General features: G+C 29.6%; 2 protein-coding genes across 4 annotated transcripts in view; one reads left to right on the top strand and one right to left on the bottom strand.

Moving 5' to 3' along the window:
* Positions 1 to 26748, top strand: part of LOC126747893 (kanadaptin-like) — a 246814-nt gene that overhangs the window by 80377 nt on the left and 139689 nt on the right. Inside the window, exon 2 of the mRNA XM_050456862.1 lies at positions 21810 to 21897. Within this exon, the coding sequence (XP_050312819.1) occupies positions 21824 to 21897 (74 nt within the window). The 5' untranslated portion in view covers positions 21810 to 21823. The remainder of the gene's footprint in view (positions 1 to 21809; positions 21898 to 26748) is intronic.
* Positions 1 to 26748, bottom strand: part of LOC126747900 (tachykinin-like peptides receptor 99D) — a 161958-nt gene that overhangs the window by 98912 nt on the left and 36298 nt on the right. The gene's annotated exons all lie outside the window — the stretch shown is intronic.

Here is a 26748-nt window from a genome sequence, read left to right as displayed (position 1 = left end):
ACATCTCGTGAGAGTGTTCTATATGCTCACAGAGAGTCGTCCCCGGTTCGGACTTTGGGAATTAGGTTGCGGTAAGCAGAAAAAGGGTAATTTGGAAAGTTCGGAAATTGCTCCCTGGAGTTTTTCTTGCCCTGATGTCCTTAAATTATCACCCTGGGAAAGCGTGGCGATTTCCCCGTTTATCCGTTACATCAGCTACTTAATTTCGGTGGAAAGTTGTTTTTACTTAGGAAAAGTTAGAGATTTAATTAATGTGTGTACGCATTAGAATTTTTTATTTATTACAGTTTTATGTGCTTTTGTTAATTTATTGCTTAAAGTGGAGATTTGTTATTTTAATTAAAGAGGCATTTGAAGAAAACCGGGAGAGTTCAGCTTTGAATGAAATTATATGTAGTTCATGCGTACTATTTTGAAACAGTGATTTTGCAAAAGAATTTATTACTGATTAAGTGTGTGGGGTGGGTGGGGGGTGTAAGGGTAATGTTTTTGAAAAATGTTTTTTTTTTGTAAAAGAAAATTTTGTTTTTTAACTAAACTATCCTTAGCCCCCCACCCACCCCACACACTTTACCAGTAAGAAATTCTTCTGCAAAATCACTGCTTTCCAAAATAATCCTTAATTTATTAACACTGTTTTTGTACTAAATATTTATATATACAATTTAAATAAATTAGATAATTTAGTAAAACAAAGACGTTTTCTTTAACGTTTTTTAAATATTTGGAACCTTCTGAATCGTTTAGTACTACTGGAAAAGTCGTATGTTTAATAGTTTTCAAAATACAGATTTTCAAAATTTCTTATGCATAGTTGTCCTACAATCCGAAAATGGTCAATTTTGATTTTTTTTCCTGGGAAAACTGATACTTTTCAAACGTTTTCTTTAACGTTTTTTAAATATTTGGAACGTTCTGAATCGTTTGGTACTACTGGAAAAGCCCTATGTTTTAGAGTTTCCAAGATACAGATTTTCAAAGTTTCTTATGCATAGTTGTCTTAGAATCCAAAGATGGTGATTTTTGAATTTTTTTTCCTGGGAAAAGTGACACTTTTCAAACGTTTTCTTTAACGTTTTTTAAATATTTGGAACCTTCTGAATCGTTTACTACTACTGAAAAAGACGTATGTTTAATAGTTTTCAAGATACAGATTTTCAAAATTTCTTATGCATAGTTGTCTTACTATCCGAAGATGGTCAACTTTGAAATTTTAACCTGGGAAAAGCGATACTTTTCAAACATCTTCTTTAACGTTTTTTAAATATCTGGAACCTTCTGAATCGTTTGGTACTACTGGAAAAGCCCTATGTTTTAGAGTTTCCAAGATACAGATTTTCAAAGTTTCTTATGCATAGTTGTCTTAGAATCCAAAGATGGTGATTTTTGAATTTTTTTTCCTGGGAAAAGTGACACTTTTCAAACGTTTTCTTTAACGTTTTTTAAATATTTGAAACCTTCTGAATCGTTTAGTACTACTGGAAAAGTCGTATGTTTAATAGTTTTCAAAATACAGATTTTCAAAATTTCTTATGCATAGTTGTCCTACAATCCGAAAATGGTCAATTTTGATTTTTTTTCCTGGGAAAACTGATACTTTTCAAACGTTTTCTTTAACGTTTTTTTAAATATTTGGAACCTTTTGAATCGTATGGTACTACTGGAAAAGTCGTATGTTTTATAGTTTTCAAGATACAAATTTTCAAAGTTTCTTATGCATAGTTGTCTTTGAATCCGAAGATGGTCATTTTTGAATTTTTTTCCTGGGAAAAGCAATACTTTTCAAACGTTTTTTTCAACGTTTTTTAAATATTTGGAACGTTCTGAATCGTTTGGTACTGCTGGAAAAGCCGTATGTTTTATAGTTTCCAAGCTACGGATTTTTAAAGTTTCTTAATTAAATTTTTTTACAGTCCAAAAATGGTCAACTTTGAAATTCTCTCCAAGAAAAACTAATAAACTTCAAACATTTTCTATAATGTTTTTTGAATGTGTAAAGCCTTCTGAATTGTTTGGTACCACTGAAAAAGCCGTACCTCTTCTAGTTACCAAGCTATTGCCCCTTAAAGTGTCAGTGTCAAAAGTAAAAGTCCAGTTAGTAGGTCAAAGTCGGGTGAACAAGCAGGCCTGTCTTCTAAATTCTGCAATAGAGAATCAGTGTCAAATAATAATAATAAAAATACTTTATTATTATTATTATTATTATTATTATTATTATTCCAAAAGTAAAAGTCTAGTAGGTTAAGGTCTGGCGAACGGGCAGGCCTGTCCTCTCTCTCTCTTCTAAATCTTCTATAAAAGTGTTAATAAATTAAGGATTATGGACAAAAAATAGTGATTTTGCAGAAGAATTTCTTACTGGTAAAGTGTGTGGGGTGGGCGGGGGGTGTAAGGGTAATGTTTTTAAAAAATGATTTTTTTGTAAAAGAAAAATTTGTTTTTAAACAAAACTACCCTTACCCCCCCCCACCCACCCCAAACATTTACCAGTAAAAAAATTTTCTGAAAAATTACTGTTTTTCGTCTATAATCCTTAATTAATTAACACTGTTTTTATATTACATATTTATATATAAAATTATTATCAAATTTATATAATATATATTGGGTCATAGACTTTGTTTCCCTGAATTATATCGTTTATTTAAATTTTATATATAAATATTTAGTACAAAAACAGTGTTAATAGATTAAGAATTCTGAACAAAAAACAGTGATTTTTCAGAAGATTTTCTTACTGGTAAATGTTTGGGGTGGGCGGGGGGCTAAGGGTAGTTTTGTTAAAAAACAAATTTTTCTTTTAGAAAAAAAAACATTTTTTAAAAACATTACCTTTACACCCCCCGCCCACCCCACACACTTTACCAGTAAGAAATTCTTCTGCAAAATCGCTATTTTTCGTCCATAATCCTTAATTTATTAACACTGTTTTTGTACTAAATATGTATATATACAATTTAAATAAATTAGATAACTTAGTAAAACAAAAACTATGAATCAATATACATTATTTAATTTTGATATTAATTTTATATATAAATATTTAATACAAAAACAGTGTTAATTAATTAAGGATTATGGACGAAAAACAGTGATTTTGCAGAAGAATTTCTTACTGGTAAGTTGTGTGGGGTGGGTGGGGGGCTAAGGGTTCTTTTTTGTTAAAAAACAGTTTTTTCTTTAACCAAAAATAACATTTTTTAAAAATATTACCCTTACCCTCCTCCCACCCCTAACGGCTTACTAGTAAAATATTGTTCTGCGAAATCACTATTTTTCGTCTATAATATCCAATTTAATAACACTGTTTTTCTTTTAAATAATTATACATAAAATTTAAATAAACTAGACAACTCAGAAGAGCAAAGAATATAACCCAATAAATATTATTTAAATTTGATAATAATTTTGCATATAAATATTTAATACATAAACAGTGTTATTAGATTAGACATTATAGACGAAAAACAGTGATTTCGCAGAACAATATTTTACTGGTAAGCCGTTAGGGGTGGGTGGGGGGGTAAGGATAATATTTAAAAAAAAATTATTTTTTGTTAAAGAAAAAACGGTTTTTTAACAAAAAAGAACCCTTAGCCCCCCACCCACCCCACACAACTTACCAGTAAGAAATTCTCCTGCAAAATCACTGTTTTTCGCCTATAATCCTTAATTTATTAACACTATTTTTGTATTAAATATAAAATGAGTGTGCCCGGAAAAGACCATTAATCTTCTTCCAGATAACTGGATTTAATCACAAGAATAACGAGCATTTTGAGGCAGTAAGGAAACCAGTACCGTGTACATTTAAGTTATGCCTAATTTTACTAAAAAAAACCAACGACTGAACAGTGGGAATTCCTCTTGATTCTTGTCCGATTATGCACTTTATTTAAATTCCATCTAAATGTTGATTTTTAGAATCAAACTTGAACATGAATTAATTTTTCCATATTTAAAAGACGCAGTAAAAATCGATCGATTTCCAGAGATTCTGGCAAGGAAAACCCTCGTTATATCGACACCGATTCTTTATTTGGTTGCACCCCTTCTTCCAGAGCTTCTTCCAATCCAGATATGCACATAAACCATTTTTGCATTAGCAACTTGCATTAAATAACAGCAGACGTTTTATTATTATACTTAACGGTTATTACGCTGTTTATTTTCGAACTCCGTATAAATCAAACATAAAAATAAACCGCAGTAAAGCGTCGCTTGATGTACAGATCGTCGCGGTTTCGTTTGATTTATTTTTATAAAGTAAAATGCGATTAATTCGCCAAGTGATTCTTTATGCACCGAGTAGTCCTTGATACGAAAATAACCAAATTTTATATTATATTCGTTTAGTTTTAATTACATTTAGATAAGACTAATTGTACAATTTATTAACGGAGTTAAAAAAATTTTACTAAAACCCGTCTAACGGGAAAATGGACTCCAATACCTTCTTGTACAATTTTTTATGTTAAATTGAAATATTTGCGGGTATCCTACCGACTGCTCCAACAAACGTAGGTACACAAATTCCTTGTATTGACCTCTTTTTTTTATTTAACCTCTTTGCTTCCATATGTTTTTGTCTTTGTTGTTCTGTTTTTCTGCTTCGTCTTCTTCTATGATTTCTTTAACAGTTTAACAAATTTTGAAGAGAAAAAGGGGGAGACATTAAGCGAGAAAGAGACACAAAACAGAATGAAGAAGACAAGCGAGACGCGAGGGGAATGTCTGGAGTAAAGTGAGACGAAGAAGGAAGAGAATAAAGAGAGGAAAAAGGATGACAACAATTTTAACTCTCTACAGTGATTGTTCAGAGGTATTTCTTACTGGTGAACTATGGGGGTGGGCGGGGGGTGTAAGGGTAGTGTTTTTGAAAAAATGGTGTTTTTTATAGGGAATAATTCTTTGAAGGGAAAATTTAATAATAAAATCATTGGCAATAAAGCAATAACATTTGTATCGATACTCTTCTTACGTAACCTTAAATTTTTCTAGTAATAAGTGAAAGTGAAACGAACATTAGACAATAGCTACTTTTTTAGAACAATTTTTCTGCAAAAATTAATTTTTTTTTATTAATATTACCCTTGGCCCCCCGCCCACCCCACACGTGTTACCAGTAAAAAATTCTTCTGAAATATCACTGTTTTTCGTATAAAATATCCACCGGTTTTTCCTTATTTTCTCGAAAACTATTGCAAATATGGACAATTTTCTTTTAGTATTATATTGTCAATCAAAAATAGAACAAATCATGTAGAATGACATTTAGTCATAAATCTAAAAGGAAAGAAGTTATAGAAGATTTTTTGAAAAGTTGAAAAATTTTTGGACCAAAAATTCGAAAAAAATTTTTTTTTCAAAAAATTAAATTTTTTTTTGGTAAATCGTTAAACCGCTCAAAATGCTTCAAAAAAGTCTTATAACACTTTTTTGAAAAATGTACCTGAAAAAAGTTATACCCAAAAAGTCTGCTTCAAAAAATCCAAAGGGGTACCCATAGGAAAATGTCCAGAATTTCGGTTTTTATTTTTTTTTTCTGGAAAACTATTGATTCAAGAAAAAAATTGTTTTTATAAAAGTTGTTTGGAATTTTAAGGCGCATCAGATTCAATAGGAAAATAATTTTTAAGTTCAATAGTTTTCCAGAAAATTGAAGAAAACTCTAAAACAGTTTTTCCTCATTTTCTCTAAAACTAATGAAAATATTAAAAATTTTCTTTTAGCACTATATTCCACATTGAATATGGAACAAATCATAAAGAATAATATTTAACCGTAAATTAAAAAATAAAGAAGTTATGGACGATTTTTAAAAAATTGAAAAATGTTTATATCAAAAAATTGAAAAAAAAATTTTTTTTAAAAAATTTAATTTTTTTTTGATAAATCGTTAAACCGCTTAAAATGCTTCAAAAAAGTCTTATAACACTTTTTTGAAAAATGTACCTGAGAAAAGTTATACCCAAAAAGTCTGCTTCAAAAAATTCAAAGGGGTACCCATGAGAAAATGTTCGTAATTTCGGTTTTTTTTTTTTTTTCTGGAAAACTATAGGTTCAAGAAAAAAATTGTTATAATAAAAGTTGTTTGGAATTTTAAGGCGCATCAGACTCAATAGGAAAATAATTTTTAGGTACAATGGTTTTCCAGAAAATTGAAGAAAACTCTAAAACAGTTTTTCCTCATTTTCTCTAAAACTAATGAGAATATTAAAAATTTTCTTTTAGCACTATATTCCTCGTTAAATATGAAACAAATCATAAAGAATAACATTTAACCGTAAATTAAAAAATAAAGAAGTTATGGACGATTTTTAAAAAATTGAATAATTTTTGGACCAAAAATTCGAAAAAATTTTTTTTTTCAAAAAATTAATTTTTTTTTTTGGTAAATCGTTAAACTGCTCCAAATGCTTCAAAAAAGTCTTATAACACTTTTTTTGTAAATGTCCCTGAAAAAAGTTATACCCAAAAAGTCAGCTTCAAAAAATCCAAAGGGGTACCCATGGGAAAATGTCCAGAATTTCGGTTTTTATTTTTTTTCTGGAAAACTATTGGTTCAAAAAAAAAATTGTTTTAATAAAAGTTGTTTGGAATTTTAGGTCGCATTAGACGCAATAAAAAAACAATTTTTAACTCTAATAGTTTTCCAGAAAATTGAAGAAAACTCTAAAACAGCTTTTCCTCATTTTCTCTAAAACTATTGGGATTATTAAAAATTTTCTTTTAGCATTATATTTTAAATTTAAAACAGAACAAATCATAAAGAATAACTTTTATCCGTAAGTCCAAAAATAAAACAGTTATGGAGGATTTTTGAAAAATAAGCTTGGAAAACCTTGAAAATCAATTCAAATTCCTGGAATATATTAAAAATCTCATTCAAAACCCAAGACTATTCAATAATGCCTGGAATAAAATAAAAACCGAGTTTTAAGACCACAAAACCTATAAGAGAACTAATTTTCCATGTCTGGAAACCCTTGAAAATTACTTTAAATTCTTGGAAGAAACGGAAAATAAACTAATTAAAAATTATGCTAATTAGGGAAGAAAACCTGGAATAAGAAGAATATTACCTCTGTTAAAAGATCATATTTAATACCTCCAGGGTATCGAGTAATATTGCTATAAAAGCATTAAAATTTCATAGAAATAAACGAAAATAAAACCAGGAAATAACAAAATTTCACAGAAAATCGAAAAATTAATTTTTCCTGGAAATCGTCAATTAGCCGCACAAATTCTAATTTCTTACCCGAAAACTCAGCAGAGAACCCGCTAATGAAATTCGATTGGCAATTAAAAGTTTCCCCCGTTTTATTGCGACGATTTTCGGATATATAATGAGCGCACTTAAGTCTAACGAACCAAATTATTTAAATCACACTATTAAAAAAAAATCACATAATAATAATACACCAAGTGGACAAATTGATTTGGATTTTTATCCAGGAAATCCAGCAAGGGATAAAGGAGGAACGGGCCGGGAAAGCGAGAGCCGATATTTGATTTTTCCGTAAATCCATCATTCGCCGAATATTTGCGGTGACGTCTATAAAATGCGATCCGATATCCTTCCATTAAGCCACACAGAATTCCCCCTTTTTATATATTACATAACGTACCTACAATGTGACATTTAATATATGAGGAATCGGATTTTTCGACTCAGTACACCCAATAGAAAAAGACGGATTTGTCAGCGGTATACCGGTCTGACAAGCGCAGTGCGGCACGAATTATTAAGTGAAATAACGAATTATTAAGTGAGCACAAGAGTGAGATAGAAAAACTCGTTATTGCCATGACCCTTTACGAATTTCTCTTGCGATAATAAGAGACGGAACGAAGTGTCGCCTTAAATTCGTGACGTTCGTTTTAGTAATAATTGCGCACCCAATAGAAAAAGACGGATTAGTCAGCGGTATACCGGTCTGACAAGCGCAGTGCATTAAGGATTATTCGGACCTTGAGTGCAACAGAGACAACCTTAGTTTTCGGATGATCCCTTGGCCAAGAGTGAGACAGTAAAACTCGTTATTGCCCATGAATTTCTCTTGCGATAATAAGAGACGGAACGAAGTGTCATCTATAATTCGTGACGTTCGTCTCAGATTTAATTGCTCGCCTAAGGGCAAACGACGAAAAATCTAATTTTCGTGAAACGCGCGACGTTCGAAACTTCAATTTGACGTTGTAGTTCCTTGAAATTTATTCCCGGAAACGCTTAAAATGTGAATTTTACTGAAAAGGACGTTCGAGAGGGAAAGATCAAAGTTCGCATCGGTACGTTAGCTTTACTGCTAATTGCTGTCGAAATAATGGCGTACAGGGCACTCGTCTGGGTTTATGGCGACAACAAGGATAGTAAGGAGATTTATTTGCTTAATATAGTCCACCCTGTATACCGATCTTGTTCAAAAACTATATAGCTTCTGAGGCCCTTAAGGGCTTCTACCTCTGAAAGTTTGAACTCTATCAGGGGTTTTGAACTTGAGTTATCGCCTTCCAAAGGAGGGAAACTTTGAGAAAAATGGTTTAAATGATAAAGAAATGAGTTCAAATGCCTGGAATAAGTAAGAAATGACTCTAAATGCTAGGGATAATTGAATCAGTTACGTCATTACTGACGTTTTCAGTACAATTTGGTTATGAAACTGCACTAAGAAAAATTGTACAAATTATTCAAAGAGCTTCGTACTATTCAAAAATTTGTACTAAAGCCGCCTCACTCTCATAGAATTTTTCCAAACATCGCTGTTCTTCGTATTAAAATTTACCATTATCGAATATTTACGAATCTCTTATTAATTTCATTGGACACATGTAAGAGCGTTTTTGAAAAAACAAATTTTTTTTTTTTTTTTTTTTTTTTTATTGACAAATTGCTTATAACTCAAAAACTGTACAAGATAGAGCCTTGAAATTTTACATGAAGGTTCTCTGATTAATTTCATTGGACACCTTTTTCAGCGTTTTTGAAAAAACTTACAAGATTTTGAAAAAAAAATTTTTTTTGGGAAATTATTTTTTTTTTATATAAAAATTTTAAAACGCTCATAACTCAAGAAATATTTAACTAAAACCTACGAAAATTTGCACTAGGATTCTCTGATTAATTTCATTGGACACCTATTTTGGCGTTTTTCAAAAAACTTACAAAATTTTGAAAAAAAAAATTTTTTTTGGAATTTTTTTTTTTTATACAAATATTTTAAAATGTCCATAACTGAGGAAGTATTTGACTTAGAGCTACGAAAATTTGCACTAAGATTCTCTGTTTAATTTCATTGGAGACCTATTTTGGCGTTTTACAAAAAACTTACAAAATTTTGAAAAAAAATTTTTTTTTTTGGAAAATATTTTTTTTTATATAAAAATTTTAAAACGCCCATAACTCAAGAAATATTTAACTAAAACCTACGAAAATTTGCACTAAGATTCTCTGATTAATTTCATTGAACACCTATTTTGGCGTTTTTCAAAAAACTGACAAAATTTTGAAAAAAAAATTTTTTTTTGGGAAATTATTTTTTTTTATATAAAAATTTTAAAACGCTTATAACTCAAGAAATATTTAACTAAAACCTACGAAAATTTGCACTAAGATTCTCTGTTTAATTTCATTGGACACCTGTTTTGGCGTTTTTCAAAAAACTTACAAAATTTTGAAAAAAAAATTTTTTTTGGGAAATTATTTTTTTTTATATAAAAATTTTAAAACGCTCATAACTCAAGAAATATTTAACTAAAACCTTTGAAAATTTGCACTAAGATTCTCTGATTAATTTCATTGGACACCCATTTTGGCGTTTTTCAAAAAACTGACAAAATTTTGAAAAAAAATTTTTTTTGGGAAATTATTATTTTTTACATAAAAATTTTAAAATGCCCATAATTCAAGAAATATTTAACTAAAACCTACGAAAATTTGCACTAAGATTCTCTGTTTAATTTCATTGGACACCTATTTTGGCGTTTTTTAAAAAACTTACAAAATTTTGAAAAAAAAATTTTTTTTGGGAAATTATTCTTTTTTTATATAAAAATTTTAAAATGCCCATAACTCAAGAAATATTTAACTAAAACCTACGAAAATTTGCACTAAGATTCTCTGTTTAATTTCATTGGACACCCATTTTGGCTTTTTTCAAAAAACTTACAAAATTTTGAAAAAAAAATTTTTTTTGGAAATATTTTTTTTTTATACAATTATTTGAAAATGTCCATAACTGAGGAAATATTTGACTTAGAGCTACGAAAATTTGCAATAAGATTCTCTGTTTAATTTCATTGGACACCCATTTTGGCTTTTTTCAAAAAACTTACAAAATTTTGAAAAAAAAATTTTTTTTTGGGAAATTATTATTTTTTACATAAAAATTTTAAAATGCCCATAATTCAAGAAATATTTAACTAAAACCTACGAAAATTTGCACTAAGATTCTCTGATTAATTTCATTGGACACCTATTTTCGCGTTTTCAAAAAACTGACGAAATTTTGAAAAAAAAATTTTTTTTTGGGAAATTATTATTTTTTACATAAAAATTTCAAAACGCCCATAACTCAAGAAATATTTAACTAAAACCTACGAAAATTTGTACTAAGATTCTCTGATTAATTTCATTGGACACCTATTTTGGCGTTTTTCAAAAAACTGACGAAATTTTGAAAAAAAAATTTTTTTTTTGAAATTATTTTTTTTTTAATAAAAAAATTTAAAATGCTCATAACTGAAGAAGAATTTTACCTAGAGCTACGAAAATTTGCAATAAGATTCTCTGTTTAATTTCATTGGACACCCATTTTGGCTTTTTTCAAAAAACTTACAAAATTTTGAAAAAAAAATTTTTTTTTGGGAATTTTTTTTTTTTATATAAAAATTTTAAAACGCCCATAACTCAAGAAATATTTAACTAAAACCTACGAAAATTTGCACTAAGATTCTCTGATTAATTTCATTGGACACCTATTTTGGCGTTTCTTAAAAAACTTACAAAATTTTGAAAAAAAAATTTTTTTGGGAAATTATTTTTTTTTTATATAAAAATTTTAAAATGCATATAACTCAAGAAATATTTAACTAAAACCTACGAAAATGTGCACTAAGATTCTCTCATTAATTTCATTGGACACCTATTTTGGCGTTTTTTAAAAAACTTACAAAATTTGGAAAAAAAAGTTTTTTTTGGGAAATTATTCTTTTTTTATATAAAAATTTTAAAATGCCCATAACTCAAGAAGTATTTGACTAAAACCTACGAAAATTTGCACTATTATTCATTGATTAATTTCATTGGATACCTATTTTGGCGTTTTTCAAAAAACTTACAAAATTTTGAAAAAAAATTTTTTTTTTGGAAAATTATTTTTATTATATAAAAATTTTAAAATGCCCATAACGCAAGAAATATTTAACTAAAACCTACGAAAATTTGCAGTAAGATTCTCTGTTTAATTTCATTGGACACCCATTTTGGCTTTTTTCAAAAAATTTACAAAATTTTGAAAAAAAAAATTTTTTTTGGGAAATTATTTTTTTTTATATAAAAATTTTAAAATGCTCATAACTCAAGAAATATTTAACTAAAACCTACGCAAATTTGCACTAATATTCTCTGATTAATTTCATTGGACACCTATTTTGGCGTTTTTCAAAAAACTGACAAAATTTTGAAAAAAAAATTTTTTTTGGGAAATTATTATTTTTTACATAAAAATTTTAAAATGCCCATAATTCAAGAAATATTTAACCAAAACCTACGAAAATTTGCACTAAGATTCTCTGATTAATTTCATTGGACACCTATTTTCGCGTTTTTGAAAAACTGACGAAATTTTGAAAAAAAAATTTTTTTTTGGAAATAATTTTTTTTCATATAAAAATTTTAAAATGTTCATAACTGAAGAAGTATTTGACTTAGAGCTACGAAAATTTGCACTAAAATTCTCTGTTTAATTTCATTGGACACCTATTTTGGCGTTTTTCAAAAAACTTACAAAATTTAAAAAAAAAAATTTTTTTGGGAAATTATTTTTTTTTTACACAAATATTTTAAAATGTCCATAACTGAAGAAGTATTTGATTTAGAGCTACGAAAATTTGCACCAAGATTCAATGATTAATTTCATTGGACACCTATTTTGGCGTTTTTCAAAAAACTGACAAAATTTTGAAAAAAAATTTTTTTTTTTGGAAATTTTTTTTTTTTTATACAATTATTTGAAAATGTCCATAACTGAGGAAGTATTTGACTTAGAGCTACGAAAATTTGCACTAAAATTCTCTGATTAATTTCATTGGACACCTATTTTGGCGTTTTTCAAAAAACAAACGACATCTTAAGAAAATAATTTTTTTTTAGAAATAATTTTTTTTTTAATAAAAAATTTTAAAATGCTCATAACTGAAGAAGAATTTGACCTAGAGCTAAGAAAATTTGCACTAAGATTCTCTGTTTAATTTCATTGGACACCCATTTTGGCTTTGTTCAAAAAACTTACAAAATTTAATTTTTTTTGTTTTTTTTTTTTTTTTTTTTTAATTCACAAAACGCTCATAACTCAAAAACCGTTCCACTTAGAGCTTTGAAAATTTCAACCAAGATTCTCCATTCAATTCTATTAGACACCTATTTCAGGGTTTTTTAATAAAGTGACAAAATGTTTTGAAAATTCGATTTTTCTTTCATAGAAATTCAAAAAATTAATGAAAAGAAAACACCGCAGCAATAGAGGGAAAAATCGTCTCAAGTGCCCTACTGATCTCCCGTATTTTCTTTTAAGAAAATTGAAAAGTCTAATAAGTATTACCGGAAGAACCAACGAACCGCTTAAAACTGATTAACGTGAATTTCCTTATTTACCTGACGCCGCATTGATGAATCGGCATCGTTCGTATTAGTCGCAGTATGATTTATTACACTTTTAAAAACTGAAAATCCCGATAACTGATTAATAATTTCTAATTTTCGTTTGGCACCGATTTTCCACTTAAACTAATAAAACCGACACCATATTATAAAATTAACGAGACCCAGAGACGGTACACAGTTTGTAATAACGCTTTCTGATCTTATTTTCCCCATAAACACGAAAATCTGCTCCAATCAAAGGGAAAAACACCCCTACATTGACCCTCGATGCATGTTTAATCATCGATCTTCTGGACAATCGGTCTCGAGGGTGCAACGTTACAAGGAACATTTTTTTTGATTAGGGGGTTCGGACTTACCGTGACCAATTTTAGATACATTTCCCGAAAGATGTAACAAAAAATCGATATAAGAGGGGCGGATGTCCCCGTATCCCGAAACATCCTGATAAATAATTTAATACAGCGTGTGTGCTTTTATGGGCAATGCTGATCCATTAGCATTTTACTAGCTCCATTTCCACGTTTTAGTTTCATATATGCGGCGAATGATTATTAAGTGGCACATCAATGTCGAAATATTATTGGATCATTTTATATGTATCACTGGTGGAAAAAGGGAGATGTAATACATATGTATATGTATCAAATTTCACTCTAGAGTTGTATAATTGTTTTTTTAACCTATTAAATTCGTTTTTAATTATGCATAACTTAAATGGACGCAATTGTCATTTTTTCGTTTTTTTTTATGATATTTTAATGGGGACGTTTCGGTCTATATTGGGCCATCATCAGAACAATGAACGTTTTAAATACGATCTTTTAAAAGACGCGTTTGAGGTCGATTTCCTTATGTTCAAGGTTTTTACCCTAAGTCTCGCCAATTGAACTAATAATTTAATATTGTTGGAAATTTGAGATTATTTTTTATTTAATTCCAGGCATTATGACTCTTTTGAATGGAATTTTTAATATATTCCAGGAATTTGAATTAATTTTCTAGGTGCTGCAGGTTTATAGAGTCATTTAGCCAAAAATTGTCCAATTTTTCAAAAAATCTTCTATAACTTCTTTATTTTAAGATTTACGACTAAATGTTATTCTATATGATTTGTTCTGTTTTTGATTGAGAATTCAACGGTAAAAGAAAATTTTTAATTTTTTTAATAGTTTTTGAGAAAATCAGGAAAAACTGTTTTAGAGTTTTCCTTCATTTTCTGAAAAACTATTGGACCTAAAAATTAATTTCCTATCGCATCTGGTACGCCCTAAAATTCCAAACAACTTTTATAAAAACAATTTTTTTCCTAAATTAATAGTTTTCTAGAAAAAAAATAAAAACCGAAATTATGAACATTTTCCCAGGGGTACCCCTTTGGATTTTTTGATGAAGGGTTTTTGGAGTATAACTTTTTCCAGGTACTTTTTTCAAAAAAGTGTTATAAGACTTTTTTGCAGTATTTTAAGTGATTTAACGATTTACCAAAAAAAAATTAAATTTTTAAAAAAAAAATTTTTTTTCCGAATTTTTGGTCAAAAATTTTTCAATTTTTCAAAAATCGTCCATAACTATTTTATTTTTGGATTTACGGCTAAAAGTTATTCTTTATGATTTGTTCTATTTTAAATTCTTAATTTAATGCTAAAAGAAAATTTTTAATATTCTCAATAGTTTTTGAGAAAATCAGAAAAAACTGTTTCAGAGTTTTCCTCAATTTTTTGGAAAACTATTGGACCTAAAAATTATTTTGCTATTGCATCTGATGCGCTTTAAAATTCTAAACAACTTTTATTAAAACAATTTTTTTCTTAAACCAATAGTTTTCCAGAAAAAAAATAAAAACCGAAATTATGAACATTTTCCCAGGGGTACCCCTTTGGATTTTTTGATGAAGGGTTTTTGGAGTATAACTTTTTCCAGGTACTTTTTTCAAAAAAGTGTTATAAGACTTTTTTGCAGTATTTTAAGTGATTTAACGATTTACCAAAAAAAAATTAAATTTTTTGAAAAAAAATTTTTTTTCCGAATTTTTGGTCAAAAATTTTTTAATTTTTCAAAAATCGTCCATAACTCTTTTATTTTTAGATTTACGGCTAAAAGTCATTCTTTATGATTTGTTTTATTTTAAATTTAAAATTCAATGCTAAATGAAAATTTCTAATATTCTCAATAGTTTTTGAGAAAATCAGGAAAAACTGTTTTAGAGTTTTCCTCAATTTTTTAGAAAACTATTGAACCTAAAAATTATTTTTCTATAGCATCTGATGCGCTTTAAAATTCCAAACAACTTTTATTAAAACAATTTTTTTCTTAAACCAATAGTTTTCCAGAAAAAAAATAAAAACCAAAATTATGAACATTTTCCCATGGGTACCCCTTTGGATTTTTTGAAGCAGACTTTTTGGGTATAACTTTTTTCAGGTACATTTTTCAAAAAAGTGTTATTAGACTTTTTTGAAGTATTTTAAGTGATTTAGCGATTTACCAAAAAAAAATTAAATTTTTTGAAAAAAAATTTTTTTTCCGAATTTTTGGTCAAAATTTTTTTAATTTTTCAAAAATCGTCCATAACTCTTTTATTTTTAGATTTACGGCTACAAGTCATTTTTTATGATTTGTTTTATTTTAAATTTAAAATTCAATGCTAAAGGAAAATTTCTAATATTTCCAATAGTTTTTGAGAAAATCAGGAAAAACTGTTTTAGAGTTTTCCTCAATTTTTTAGAAAACTATTGAACCTAAAAATTATTTTTCTATGGCATCTGATGCGCTTTAAAATTCCAAACAACTTTTATTAAAACAATTTTTTTCTTAAACCAATAGTTTTCCAGAAAAAAAATAAAAACCAAAATTATGAACAGTTTCCCATGGGTACCCCTTTGGATTTTTTGAAGCAGACTTTTTGGGTATAACTTTTTTCAGGTACATTTTTCAAAAAAGTGGTATTAGACTTTTTTGCAGTATTTTGAGTGTTTTAACGATTTACCAAAAAAAAATTTAATTTTTTGAAAAAAAAAAATTTCCCGAATTTTTGCTCCAAAAATTTTTCAATTTTTTCAAAGATCGTCCATAACTCTTTTACTTTTGGATTTACGGCTAAAAGTCATTCTTTATGATTTATTCTATTTTCAATTTAAAATTCAATGTCAAAAGAAAATTTTTAATATTCCCAATAGTTTTTGAGAAAATCAGGAAAAACAATTTTCGGGTTTTCCTTAATTTTCTGAAAAACTATTGGACCTAAAAATTAGTTTTCTATGGCATCTGATGCGTCTTAATATTCTAAACAACTTTTATTAAAACAATTTTTTTCTTGAACCAATAGTTTTCTAGAAAAAAAATAAAAACCAAAATTAAGAACATTTTCCCATGGGTACCCCTTTGGATTTTTTGAAGAAGCCTTTTTGGGTATAACTTTTTTCAGGTAGATTTTTCAAAAAAATTTTATGAGACTTTTTTGAAGAATTTTGAGTGATTTAACGATTTCCAAAAAAAAAATTAATTTTTTGAAAAAAAAAAAAATTTTTCAAAGATCATCGATAACTCTTCTATTTTTGGATTTACCTCTAAAAGTCATTCTTTATGATTTGTTCTATTTTTAATTCAAAATTCAACGCTAAAAGAAAATTTTCAATATTTCCACTAGTTCGTGAGAAAATAACGAAAAACTGTTGCAACTAGAGTTGATGCTGCTTATTCGACCGCCCTCGAAAAATTGCAATAACACAATCGATTTTTCTTTTAATATGGACAAATCCGAAAAAATAACTTAAATAAGAGTTCATAATAAAATTCAATTGTTGCTACTTATTCCAAGCAGAAAAGCCAATAAAAAACGCATAAAACAATTTATTTGTTGCTGCTTATTCGACCGCAAGTTATTTCGTCATGTTTTCAGTACTCATAAGTGCATAATTTCTTGGGTTTTACATATATTAAAAGTCATTTTCAATATCTTGGACTTAGTTTCTTTTTATTACGTAATTTTTCTTAAATGTAGAGGGTGTCCCAGAAAATCGGGATAAACTTATCCCTAGAAAAAAACATGAAAATTACGAAAAAACAGATTTAGGACCATTGAACTGGGTCGGACAAAATGCTCATAACTCAAAAAGCATAAGAGCTAGAACCGTGAAAATTTACATGAAGATTCTCTGATTAATTTCATTGGATATGTGTTTGAGCGTTTTTCGAAAAATTGACAATTTTTTTTTTTTTTTTTTTTTTTAATTGACAAAACACTCATAACTCCGAAACCGTTGCACCTAGAGCTTTGAAAATTGATACGCAGCTTCTTCAATTAATTTTATTTTTTAGGGAAATACCAGAAGGAAATTTCTTACTCTAATTAACGATAAAAGCACTCTAGGAAGGCGCGTCGCTCCCCAGAAATTAATGATAACAGAGGTGCATTAATAAAATTAAAAACCTTTTTATTTAAATGGACCTTCGTATAGTGAGAGCAAACAGTGTGGACTGTTAACAAACGAGAATATCGCATATACATCCCACTTCCGGGGAAATGACAATTGTTCCGGTCGTCGTTTCCTGTTTGTCCTACGGGAAAGCGGTCAAAGGACAACAATCGAATTGATCCTTTTAACTCTGCTAATTTGGCTAATAGGTCCATTAGGACCCCCTTTATTAATTATTTAATAAATAAACGAACTTTCCTCGGGTAATTAGGAGTTAAATTGCAAAAAAAAATTGAACCTATATCCGATAAAAGTAGTTACAAATCAAATTTCCCTCAATATCAGTTAATGGAAAGGTTTGTGAATGACCCGGTAAAACTTTTTCGAATGTTTATTAGATTTCCAAGGATGGCAGTCACGTTCGGAGTCGGTTTGTAATAAAATTCCTCCGTTGAACTTTGCTCCGTTAATTTCTTTGCTGGAATTTTTTTTTTTTTCGTTAGGGATAAATTGGGTTTATTGAATTGATCTTGAACCCTTGACTAAGTTAGAAACTAATTTGCTAAATAGAGTCTGTGTAATAGACTCAATCTCGCTAGGTGCAATGGTTCTTGAAGTAATAAGCATTTTGTCAATTAAAAAAAAAAAAAAAAAATTTGTGAATTTTTTGAAAAACGCTCAAACACGTATTCAATGAAATTAATCAGAGAGTCGTCGTGTGAATTTTCAAGGCTCTATATTTTGTAGTTTTTGAGTTATAAGGAAATGAACTGCCTAAAAGTGCAGGTTTCTCCCGTTTCACTCCTGTATCTTAAAAACCGCTAATATCACAAGGTGGTTGTATAAAACTTTTTTAACGAAAATTTAATTTCCATTAATTTCGTTTATTATAAAAGATGTCGTAGGACCAACAGTAACCGAGATATAAAGCAAAATGTACAAGTAAACGGCCTCAGAATTCTAGTTTCCCTCTTTAAATTTCGTCAGTTTTTTGAAAAACGCCGAAACAGGTCTCCAATGAAATTAATCGGAGAATCTTCGTGTAAATTTTCCCGGTTCTAACTCTGATGCTTTTTCAATTATGAGCATTTTGTCTGACCCAGTACAGCGGTCCTAAGTCTGTTTTTTCGTAATTTTCATGTTTTTTTCTAGGGATAACTTTATCCCAATTTTCTGGAGCACCCTGTGCTAAAGGAAAAAGTTGTTCCAAGGTATGAAGAGTGACATATAAAAAATCCAACCCTGTGCAGTGGTCCAAAATATTTTAATATTTGTAAAGTGATTTTATGGTAATTTTTACGGTTTTTCTTGGGGGAACTTGGTTCCAATTTTCTGGGACACCCTGTAAATTTACGAAAAATTACGTAATGAAAAGAAAGTAAGTGTCCAACATATTATAAATGACTTTTAATGTATGGAAAACCCAAAAAATTTACACTCAAAAGTACCCTAAACGTGACGAAATAACTTGCGGTCGAATAAGCAGCAACAAAATAAATTTTGTCATTTTCAATGGACGGCGGTCGAATAAGTGGCAACAATTGAATTTTATTATGAACTTTTCAGTTATTTTTTGAAGCATTTTGAGTGATTTAACGATTAACCAAAAAAAATTTAATTTTTTGAAAACAATTTTTTTTTCGAATTTTCGGTCCAAAATTTTTTCAATTTTTCGAAAATCGTCTATAACTTCTTTATTTTTTGATTTACAGTTAAATATTATTCTTTATGATTTGTTCTATATTTAATGAGGAATATAGTGCTAAAAGAAAATTTTCCATATTCTCATTAGTTTTAGAGAAAATGAAGAAAAACTGTTTCAAAGTTTTCTTCAATTTTCTGGAAAACTAGTGAACTTAAAAATTATTTTGCTATTGCATCTGATGGGCCTTGAAATTCCAAACAACTTTTATTTAAACCATATTTTTTTTAAATCAATAGTTTTCCAGAAAAAAAATAAAAACCAAAATTATGAACATTTTCCCATGGGCACCCCTTTGGATTTTTTGAAGCAGACTTTTTGGGTATAACTTTTTTCACGTACATTTTTCAAAAAAGTGCTATAAGACTTTTTTGCAGTATTTTGAGTGATTTAACGATTTCCAAAAAAATTTTTTAATTTTTTCAAAAAAAATTTTTTTTAGAATTTTTCGTCCGAAAATTTTTCGATTTTTCAAAAATTGACCATAACTCTTTTATTTTTGGCTTTACGGCTAAAAGTTATTCTTTATGATTTGTTCTGTTTTAAATTTAAAATTCAATGCTAAAAGAAAATTTTTAATTTTCCCAATATCTTTTGAGAAAATCAGGAAAAACTGTTTTAGGGTTTTTCTTAATTTTTTGGAAAACTATTGGACCTAAAAATTATTTTGCTATTGCATCTGATGGGCCTTGAAATTCCAAACAACTTTTATTTAAACCATTTTTTTCTTAAATCAATAGTTTTCCAGAAAAAAAATAAAAACCAAAATTATGAACATTTTCCCATGGGTACCCCTTTGGATTTTTTGAAGCAGACTTTTTGGTTATAACGTCTTTCAGGTACATTTTTCAAAAAAGTGTTATAAGACTTTTTTGTAGTATTTTGAATGTTTTATCGATTTACCAAAAAAAAATTCAAGTTTTTTAAAAAAAAAAATTTTTCCGAATTTTTGGTCAAAAATTTTTTCAATTTTTCAAAAATCGTCCATAACTCTTTAATTTTTGGATCTACGGCTAAAAGTTATTCTTTATGATTTGTTTTATTTTAAATTCTAAATTCAATGCAAAAAGAAAATTTTTAATATTCCCAATAGTTTTTGAGAAAATCAGGAAAAACTGTGTTAGAGTTTTCCTTATTTTTTTGGAAAACTATTGGACCTAAAAATTATTTTGCTACTGCATCTAATGCGCCTTTAAATTCCAAACAACTTTTATTCAAACTATTTTTTTCTTAAATCAATAGTTTTCCAGAAAAAAAAAATAAAAACTAAAATTATGAACATTTTCCCATGGGTACCCCTTTGGATTTTTTGAAGTAGACTTTTTGGGTATAACTTTTTTCAGGTACATTTTTCAAAAAAGTGTTATAAGACTTTTTTGCAGTATTTTAAGTGTTTTAACGATTTAACGAAAAAAAAATATAATTTTTTGAAAAAATTTTTTTTTCCGAACTTTTGGTTTAAAAATTTATCGATTTTTCAAAAATCGTCCATAACTCTTTTATTTTTGGATCTACGGCTAAAAGTTATTGTTTATGATTTGTTCCATTTTAAATTTAAAATTCAATGCTAAAAGAAAATTTTTAATATTCCCAATAGTTTTTTAGAAAATTAGGAAAAACTGTTTCAGAGTTTTCCTTAATTTTCTGGAAAACTATTGAACTTAAAAATTATTTTCCTATTGTATTTGATGCGCCTTAAAATTCCAAATAACTTTTATAAAAACTATTTTTTTCTTAAACCAATAGTTTTCCAGAAAAAAAATAAAAACCGAAATTATGAACATTTTCCCAGGGGTACCCCTTTGGATTTTTTGAAACAGACTTTTTGGGTATAACTTTTTTCAGGTACATTTTTCAAAAAAGTGTTATAAGACTTTTTTGCAGTATTTTGAGTGTTTTAACGATTTAACAAAAAAAAATTAATTTTTTTAAAAAAATTTTTTTCCGAATTTTTGGGCTAAAAATTTTTCATTTTTTTAAAAATCGTCCATAACTCTTTCATTTTTGGATTTACGGCTAAAAGTTATTCTTTATGATTTGTTTTATTTTAAATTTCAAATTCAATGCTAAAAGAAAATTTTTAATATTCCCAATAGTTTTTGAGAAAATCAAGAAAAACTGTTTTAGCGTTTTCCTTAATTTTTTGGAAAACTATTGGACCTAAAAATTATTTTGCTATTGCATCTCATGCGCCTTGAAATTCCAAACAACTTTTATTTAAACCATTTTTTTCTTAAACCAATAGTTTTCCAGAAAAAAAATAAAAACCAAAATTATGAACATTTTCCCATGGGTACGTACCCCTTTGGATTTTTTGAATCAGACTTTTTGGGTATAACTTTTTTCAGATACATTTTCAATATAAGACTTCTTTGAAGCATTTTAAGTGATTTAACGATCTACCAAAAATTTCAAAGCTCTAGGTGCAACGGTTTCGGAGCTATGAGCATTTTGTCAAATTAAAAAAAAAAAAAAAAAAAAAAAAATTAAGTTAGTAAATTTTTCGAAAAACCCTAAAACACGTATCCAATGTAATTAACCAGAAAATCTTCATGTGAATTTTCAAAGCTCTATCTTACACCCTTTTTAAGTTATTGGCATTTTGCCTTATAAAAATAACCAAAAACAAATATATTTAACTACTACACTCTACACCACCTGTATATATATATAACTCCCATTTCAGTCGAGATAATTGCAGAAAAGAGACGGAACCATTTAAGGTCTACACCCCCCTCTCCCCGTCCCAAGAGTCTGCAAGAAAATTGCGGGAAATTTGATATGAACGTTCTTGTTGTTTTAGATCGTGTCACCCTAATGATGCGTGTGGAAAAAGGAACAAAAGAGAAAATTGATGTTTTTTCTCACCTTAAACCACCGGACCACATCGGGTGAGTAACGTTTTAAATTAAAACGATTTTTTTTTGATCCGAGGCTTATCCCCGCCACAGTGATTTGTGTTTTTGTTGTTTAAACCGAATTAAAACGTAATTTATATGCGGTCCGTTTGAATCCTACATATTTATGAGGCGGTTTTTAAATTTCACCCTTAATTGGGAGGGTTGAACTACATTAATCCCCCTTCTCAATATCTTTTTTAAAACATTGCATTAAAGTCAACTATAATAATTTATTTCGAGACTTAAATTGATATTTCCCGATTTTTCCGTGGTGGTATTAATGGTTTGCTACGGGAGCAATTTAAAAAGTAATTGGATTCGCCTAATGGAAAAGCAATGTACTTAACTTTGACATGATGATGTATAGGGGGAGAAATCGTGTTAGAAAGAAGGAAAAGGATCCTCCTTTTTGTATAGAAGTTATACTATGAATTTCATAGGAGTTTAAAAATTAATTGAGGAGGCTTATAAAGGTTAATTTATCGACATTAAATACTTAAAAAAAAAAATAAAATATTTAGGGTTAAGGTACAGGGCTGAATTTTTGATATGTTACTCTTCGGACCTTGGACTACAATTTTTGTTATTACGTAATTTTTCGTAAATATACAGGGGGTTCAAGGAAATTGAGGCAAAGGTACCCTAAAAAAACCGTGGAAATTGCCATAAAACCCTTTTACAAAAAAATTAAATTAAGACATTTTGGACCACTGTACACGGTTGTACTTTTGGTATGTTACTCATTATACTTTGCACTAAATTTTCTCTCTTTACATAATTTTTCGTAAATATACAGGGGGTCCAAGGAAATTGGGGCAAAGGTACCCTAAGAAAACCGTAAAATTGCCAAAAAACCTTTTTACAAAAAAATTAAATTAAGACATTTTGGACCACTGCGCAGGGTTATATTTTTAATATGTTACTCTTTATACTTCGCACTAAATTTTCTCTCTTTACATAATTTTTCGTAAATATACAGGGGGTCCAAGGAAATTAGGACAAAGTTACCCTAAGAAAACCGTGAAAATTGCTATAAAACCACTTTACAAAAAAAATAAATTAAGACATTTTGGACCACTGTACAGGGTTGTACTTTTGATATGTTACTCTTGATACTTTGCACTAAATTTTCTCTCTTTACATAATTTTTTGTAAATATACAGGGGGTCCAAGGAAATTGGGACAAAGTTACCCTAAAAAAACCCTGAAAATTGCCATAAAACTAGTTTTTAAAAAATAAAAATAAAAATATTTAGGATCATTGTACAGGGTTGTATTTTTTACATGTTACTCTTCATATCTCGGACTAACTTTTTCCTTTTTACACATTTTCTCATAAATATACAGGGTGTGGCAAAAAATCGAGGCAAAATTAAAAATAGACATATTTAGAACCACTGTACAGGGCCGGACAAAATGCTCGCATCAGTTTAAAGAAGGGAAACTTGATCTCGTGTCTTTGTCTAAGCCAGTTTTTCCGCTAAAGTTAGACAAAGATGACCATAAACCGCTAATTAATCTTCCACTACCATACAAGTCACTGCCTTGGTTCAACAAGTCATATCTCAAAAACTGGTCTAAAAATTTTTAATGAAGTTGGTCTCGTTTTAAAGTACAGACATGCGCGCTTACTCCTGACTTAATCTCTTGTCTCTGTCTAAGCTAGTTTTTGCGTTAAAGTTAGACAAAGATGACCATAAACCGCTAATTAATCTTCCAACACCATAGGGGCACTGCCTTGATTCAATTGATCATACCTCAAAAACTGGTCTAAAAATTTTTAATGAATTTGGTCTCGTTTTAAAGTAGAGACATGCGCGCTCACTCCTGACTTAATTGCGTGTCTCTATCTAAGCTAGTTTTTCCGCTAAAGTTAGACAAAGATGACCATAAACCGCTAATTATTCTTCCAACACCATAGGGGCACTGCCTTGATTTAATTGATCATACCTCAAAAACTGGTCTAAAAATTTTTAATGAATTTGGTCTCGTTTTAAAGTAGAGACATGCGCGCTCACTCCTGACTCAATCTCTTGTCTCTGTCTAAGCTAATTTTTGCGTTAAAGTTAGACAAAGATGACCATAAACCGCTAATTAACCTTCCACTACCATAGGGGGCACTGCCTTGATTCAATTGATCATACCTCAAAAACTGGTCAAAAAATTTTTAATGAATTTGGTCTCGTTTTAAAGTAGAGACATGCGCGCTCACTCCTGACTTAATCTCGTGTCTCTGTCTAAGCCCGTTTTTCTGCTAAAGTTAGACAAAGATGACCATAAACCGCTAATTAACTTTCCACTACCATAGACGGCACTGCCTTGATTCAATTGATCATACCTCAAAAACTGGTCAAAAAATTTTTAATGAATTTAGTCTCGTTTTAAAGTAGAGACATGAGCGCTCACTCCTGACTTAATCTCTTGTCTCTGTCTAAGCTAGTTTTTCCGCTAAAGTTAGACAAAGATGACCATAAACCGCTGAACACTAAAAACCCTTTTTCTTGCTATATTCGCGCAAAAATAACCTCATTATACAGGATCTATAATATATTTCATAAACCGACCCGGATTTTGATTATCCTTCTTGCACATATTTAAAATTCAAATTATTCAGGAGATTTACATGTTATTAGGTTCCTTAGGAAGCGATATTGCCCGGGCCTTATGTTACACCTTACGTATTTAATATTAATGGATTTTAGGCATGAACAATAGTGAGAATTTATTAAAAAATTTAATTTAGGGTTGTATTAATAATTTCTAAATTTTTCCTGATAGTTCAATGTATTTAAATGAACATTCGTGTCCGTCCCAGACGAGTGGGTTTTTATTCGTTTTATTGTCGCACACGTAAATCAATGCGAGTTTCTATGAAACTTCGTGGAAAACTGAACGTGGAGCCCCGTGAACTTTTTTGTTGGGTGGTAAAATGACGAATGGTTCGTATATTGAAGTGTGTGATCGTATTTATGAGCGGGAAACTTTCAATATTTCGATTAGTTTTTGAGAAAATCAAGGAATCAGTGTTAAGAGGTTGGTTTTTTCAGGTTTTCTGAAAAACTGTTGTACATAAAAGTGATTTTCCTATTGCCTCCGATGCGCATTATAATTTCAAACAACTCCGTATCGAATTTTTTCACCAAAAATTCATTTTTTTCGAAATCAAACTAAGTATACCAGCGTCTTATTTGGGTCACCTAGATTACGAAAACACCGGGTTATAACAGGATCCGAGCAGAACTAAGGGAATGAGAGCACTTTGAAAATCCTGAAAAAGTCGTTTTCGACGTCCGTTTTTGAGGCCAAAAATGGGCTACAAAAATGCCATATCTCGGCTCTCGTAGAAGCTACGACCTTGCGGATGGTCTCGTTGGATTCAGAAGGACGAAACTAAGACAAAACCGTTGGAATTTTCCCGATAGCTCCCATAGAAGCCGAGATATGAGCCTTCAAAGTTTGGGTTTTTTCATTTTTCGGGTATACCCCCCCGTATCGAATTTTTTCACCAAAAATTCATTTTTTTCGAAATCAAACTAAGTATACCAGCGTCTTATTTGGGTCACCTAGATTACGAAAACACCGGGTTATAACAGGATCCGAGCAGAACTAAGGGAATGAGAGCACTTTGAAAATCCTGAAAAAGTCGTTTTCGACGTCCGTTTTTGAGGCCAAAAATGGGCTACAAAAATGCCATATCTCGGCTCTCGTAAAAGCTACGACCTTGCGGATGGTCTCGTTGGATTCAGAAGGACAAAACTAAGACAAAACCGTTGGAATTTTCCCGATAGCTCATATAGAAGCCGAGATATCGACCTTCAAAGTTTGGGTTTTTTCATTTTTCGGGTATACCCCCCCGTATCGAATTTTTTCACCAAAAATTCATTTTTTTCGAAATCAAACTAAGTATACCAGCGTCTTATTTGGGTCACCTAGATTACGAAAACATCGGGTTATAACAGGATCCGAGCAGAACTAAGGGAATGAGAGCACTTTGAAAATCCTGAAAAAGTCGTTTTCGACGTCCGTTTTTGAGGCCAAAAATGGGCTACAAAAATGCCATATCTCGGCTCTCGTAAAAGCTACGACCTTGCGGATGGTCTCGTTGGATTCAGAAGGACAAAACTAAGACAAAACCGTTGGAATTTTCCCGATAGCTCATATAGAAGCCGAGATATCGACCTTCAAAGTTTGGGTTTTTTCATTTTTCGGGTATACCCCCCCGTATCGAATTTTTTCACCAAAAATTCATTTTTTTCGAAATCAAACTAAGTATACCAGCGTCTTATTTGGGTCACCTAGATTACGAAAACATCGGGTTATAACAGGATCCGAGCAGAACTAAGGGAATGAGAGCACTTTGAAAATCCTGAAAAAGTCGTTTTCGACGTCCGTTTTTGAGGCCAAAAATGGGCTACAAAAATGCCATATCTCGGCTCTCGTAAAAGCTACGACCTTGCGGATGGTCTCGTTGGATTCAGAAGGACAAAACTAAGACAAAACCGTTGATATTTTCCCGATAGCTCATATAGAAGCCGAGATATCGACCTTCAAAGTTTGGGTTTTTTCATTTTTCGGGTATACCCCCCCGTATCGAATTTTTTCACCAAAAATTCATTTTTTTCGAAATCAAACTAAGTATACCAGCGTCTTATTTGGGTCACCTAGATTACGAAAACACCGGGTTATAACAGGATTCGAGCAGAACTAAGGGAATGAGAGCACTTTGAAAATCCTGAAAAAGTCGTTTTCGACGTCCGTTTTTGAGGCCAAAAATGGGCTACAAAAATGCCATATCTCGGCTCTCGTAGAAGCTACGACCTTGCGGATGGTCTCGTTGGATTC

Source organism: Anthonomus grandis, chromosome 20, assembly GCF_022605725.1.
Source record: "Anthonomus grandis grandis chromosome 20, icAntGran1.3, whole genome shotgun sequence".
Lineage (NCBI taxonomy): Eukaryota > Metazoa > Arthropoda > Insecta > Coleoptera > Curculionidae > Anthonomus > Anthonomus grandis.
The sequence above is the reverse complement of the archived record's forward strand: the minus strand, read 5'-3'. Positions and strand labels throughout refer to the sequence as shown.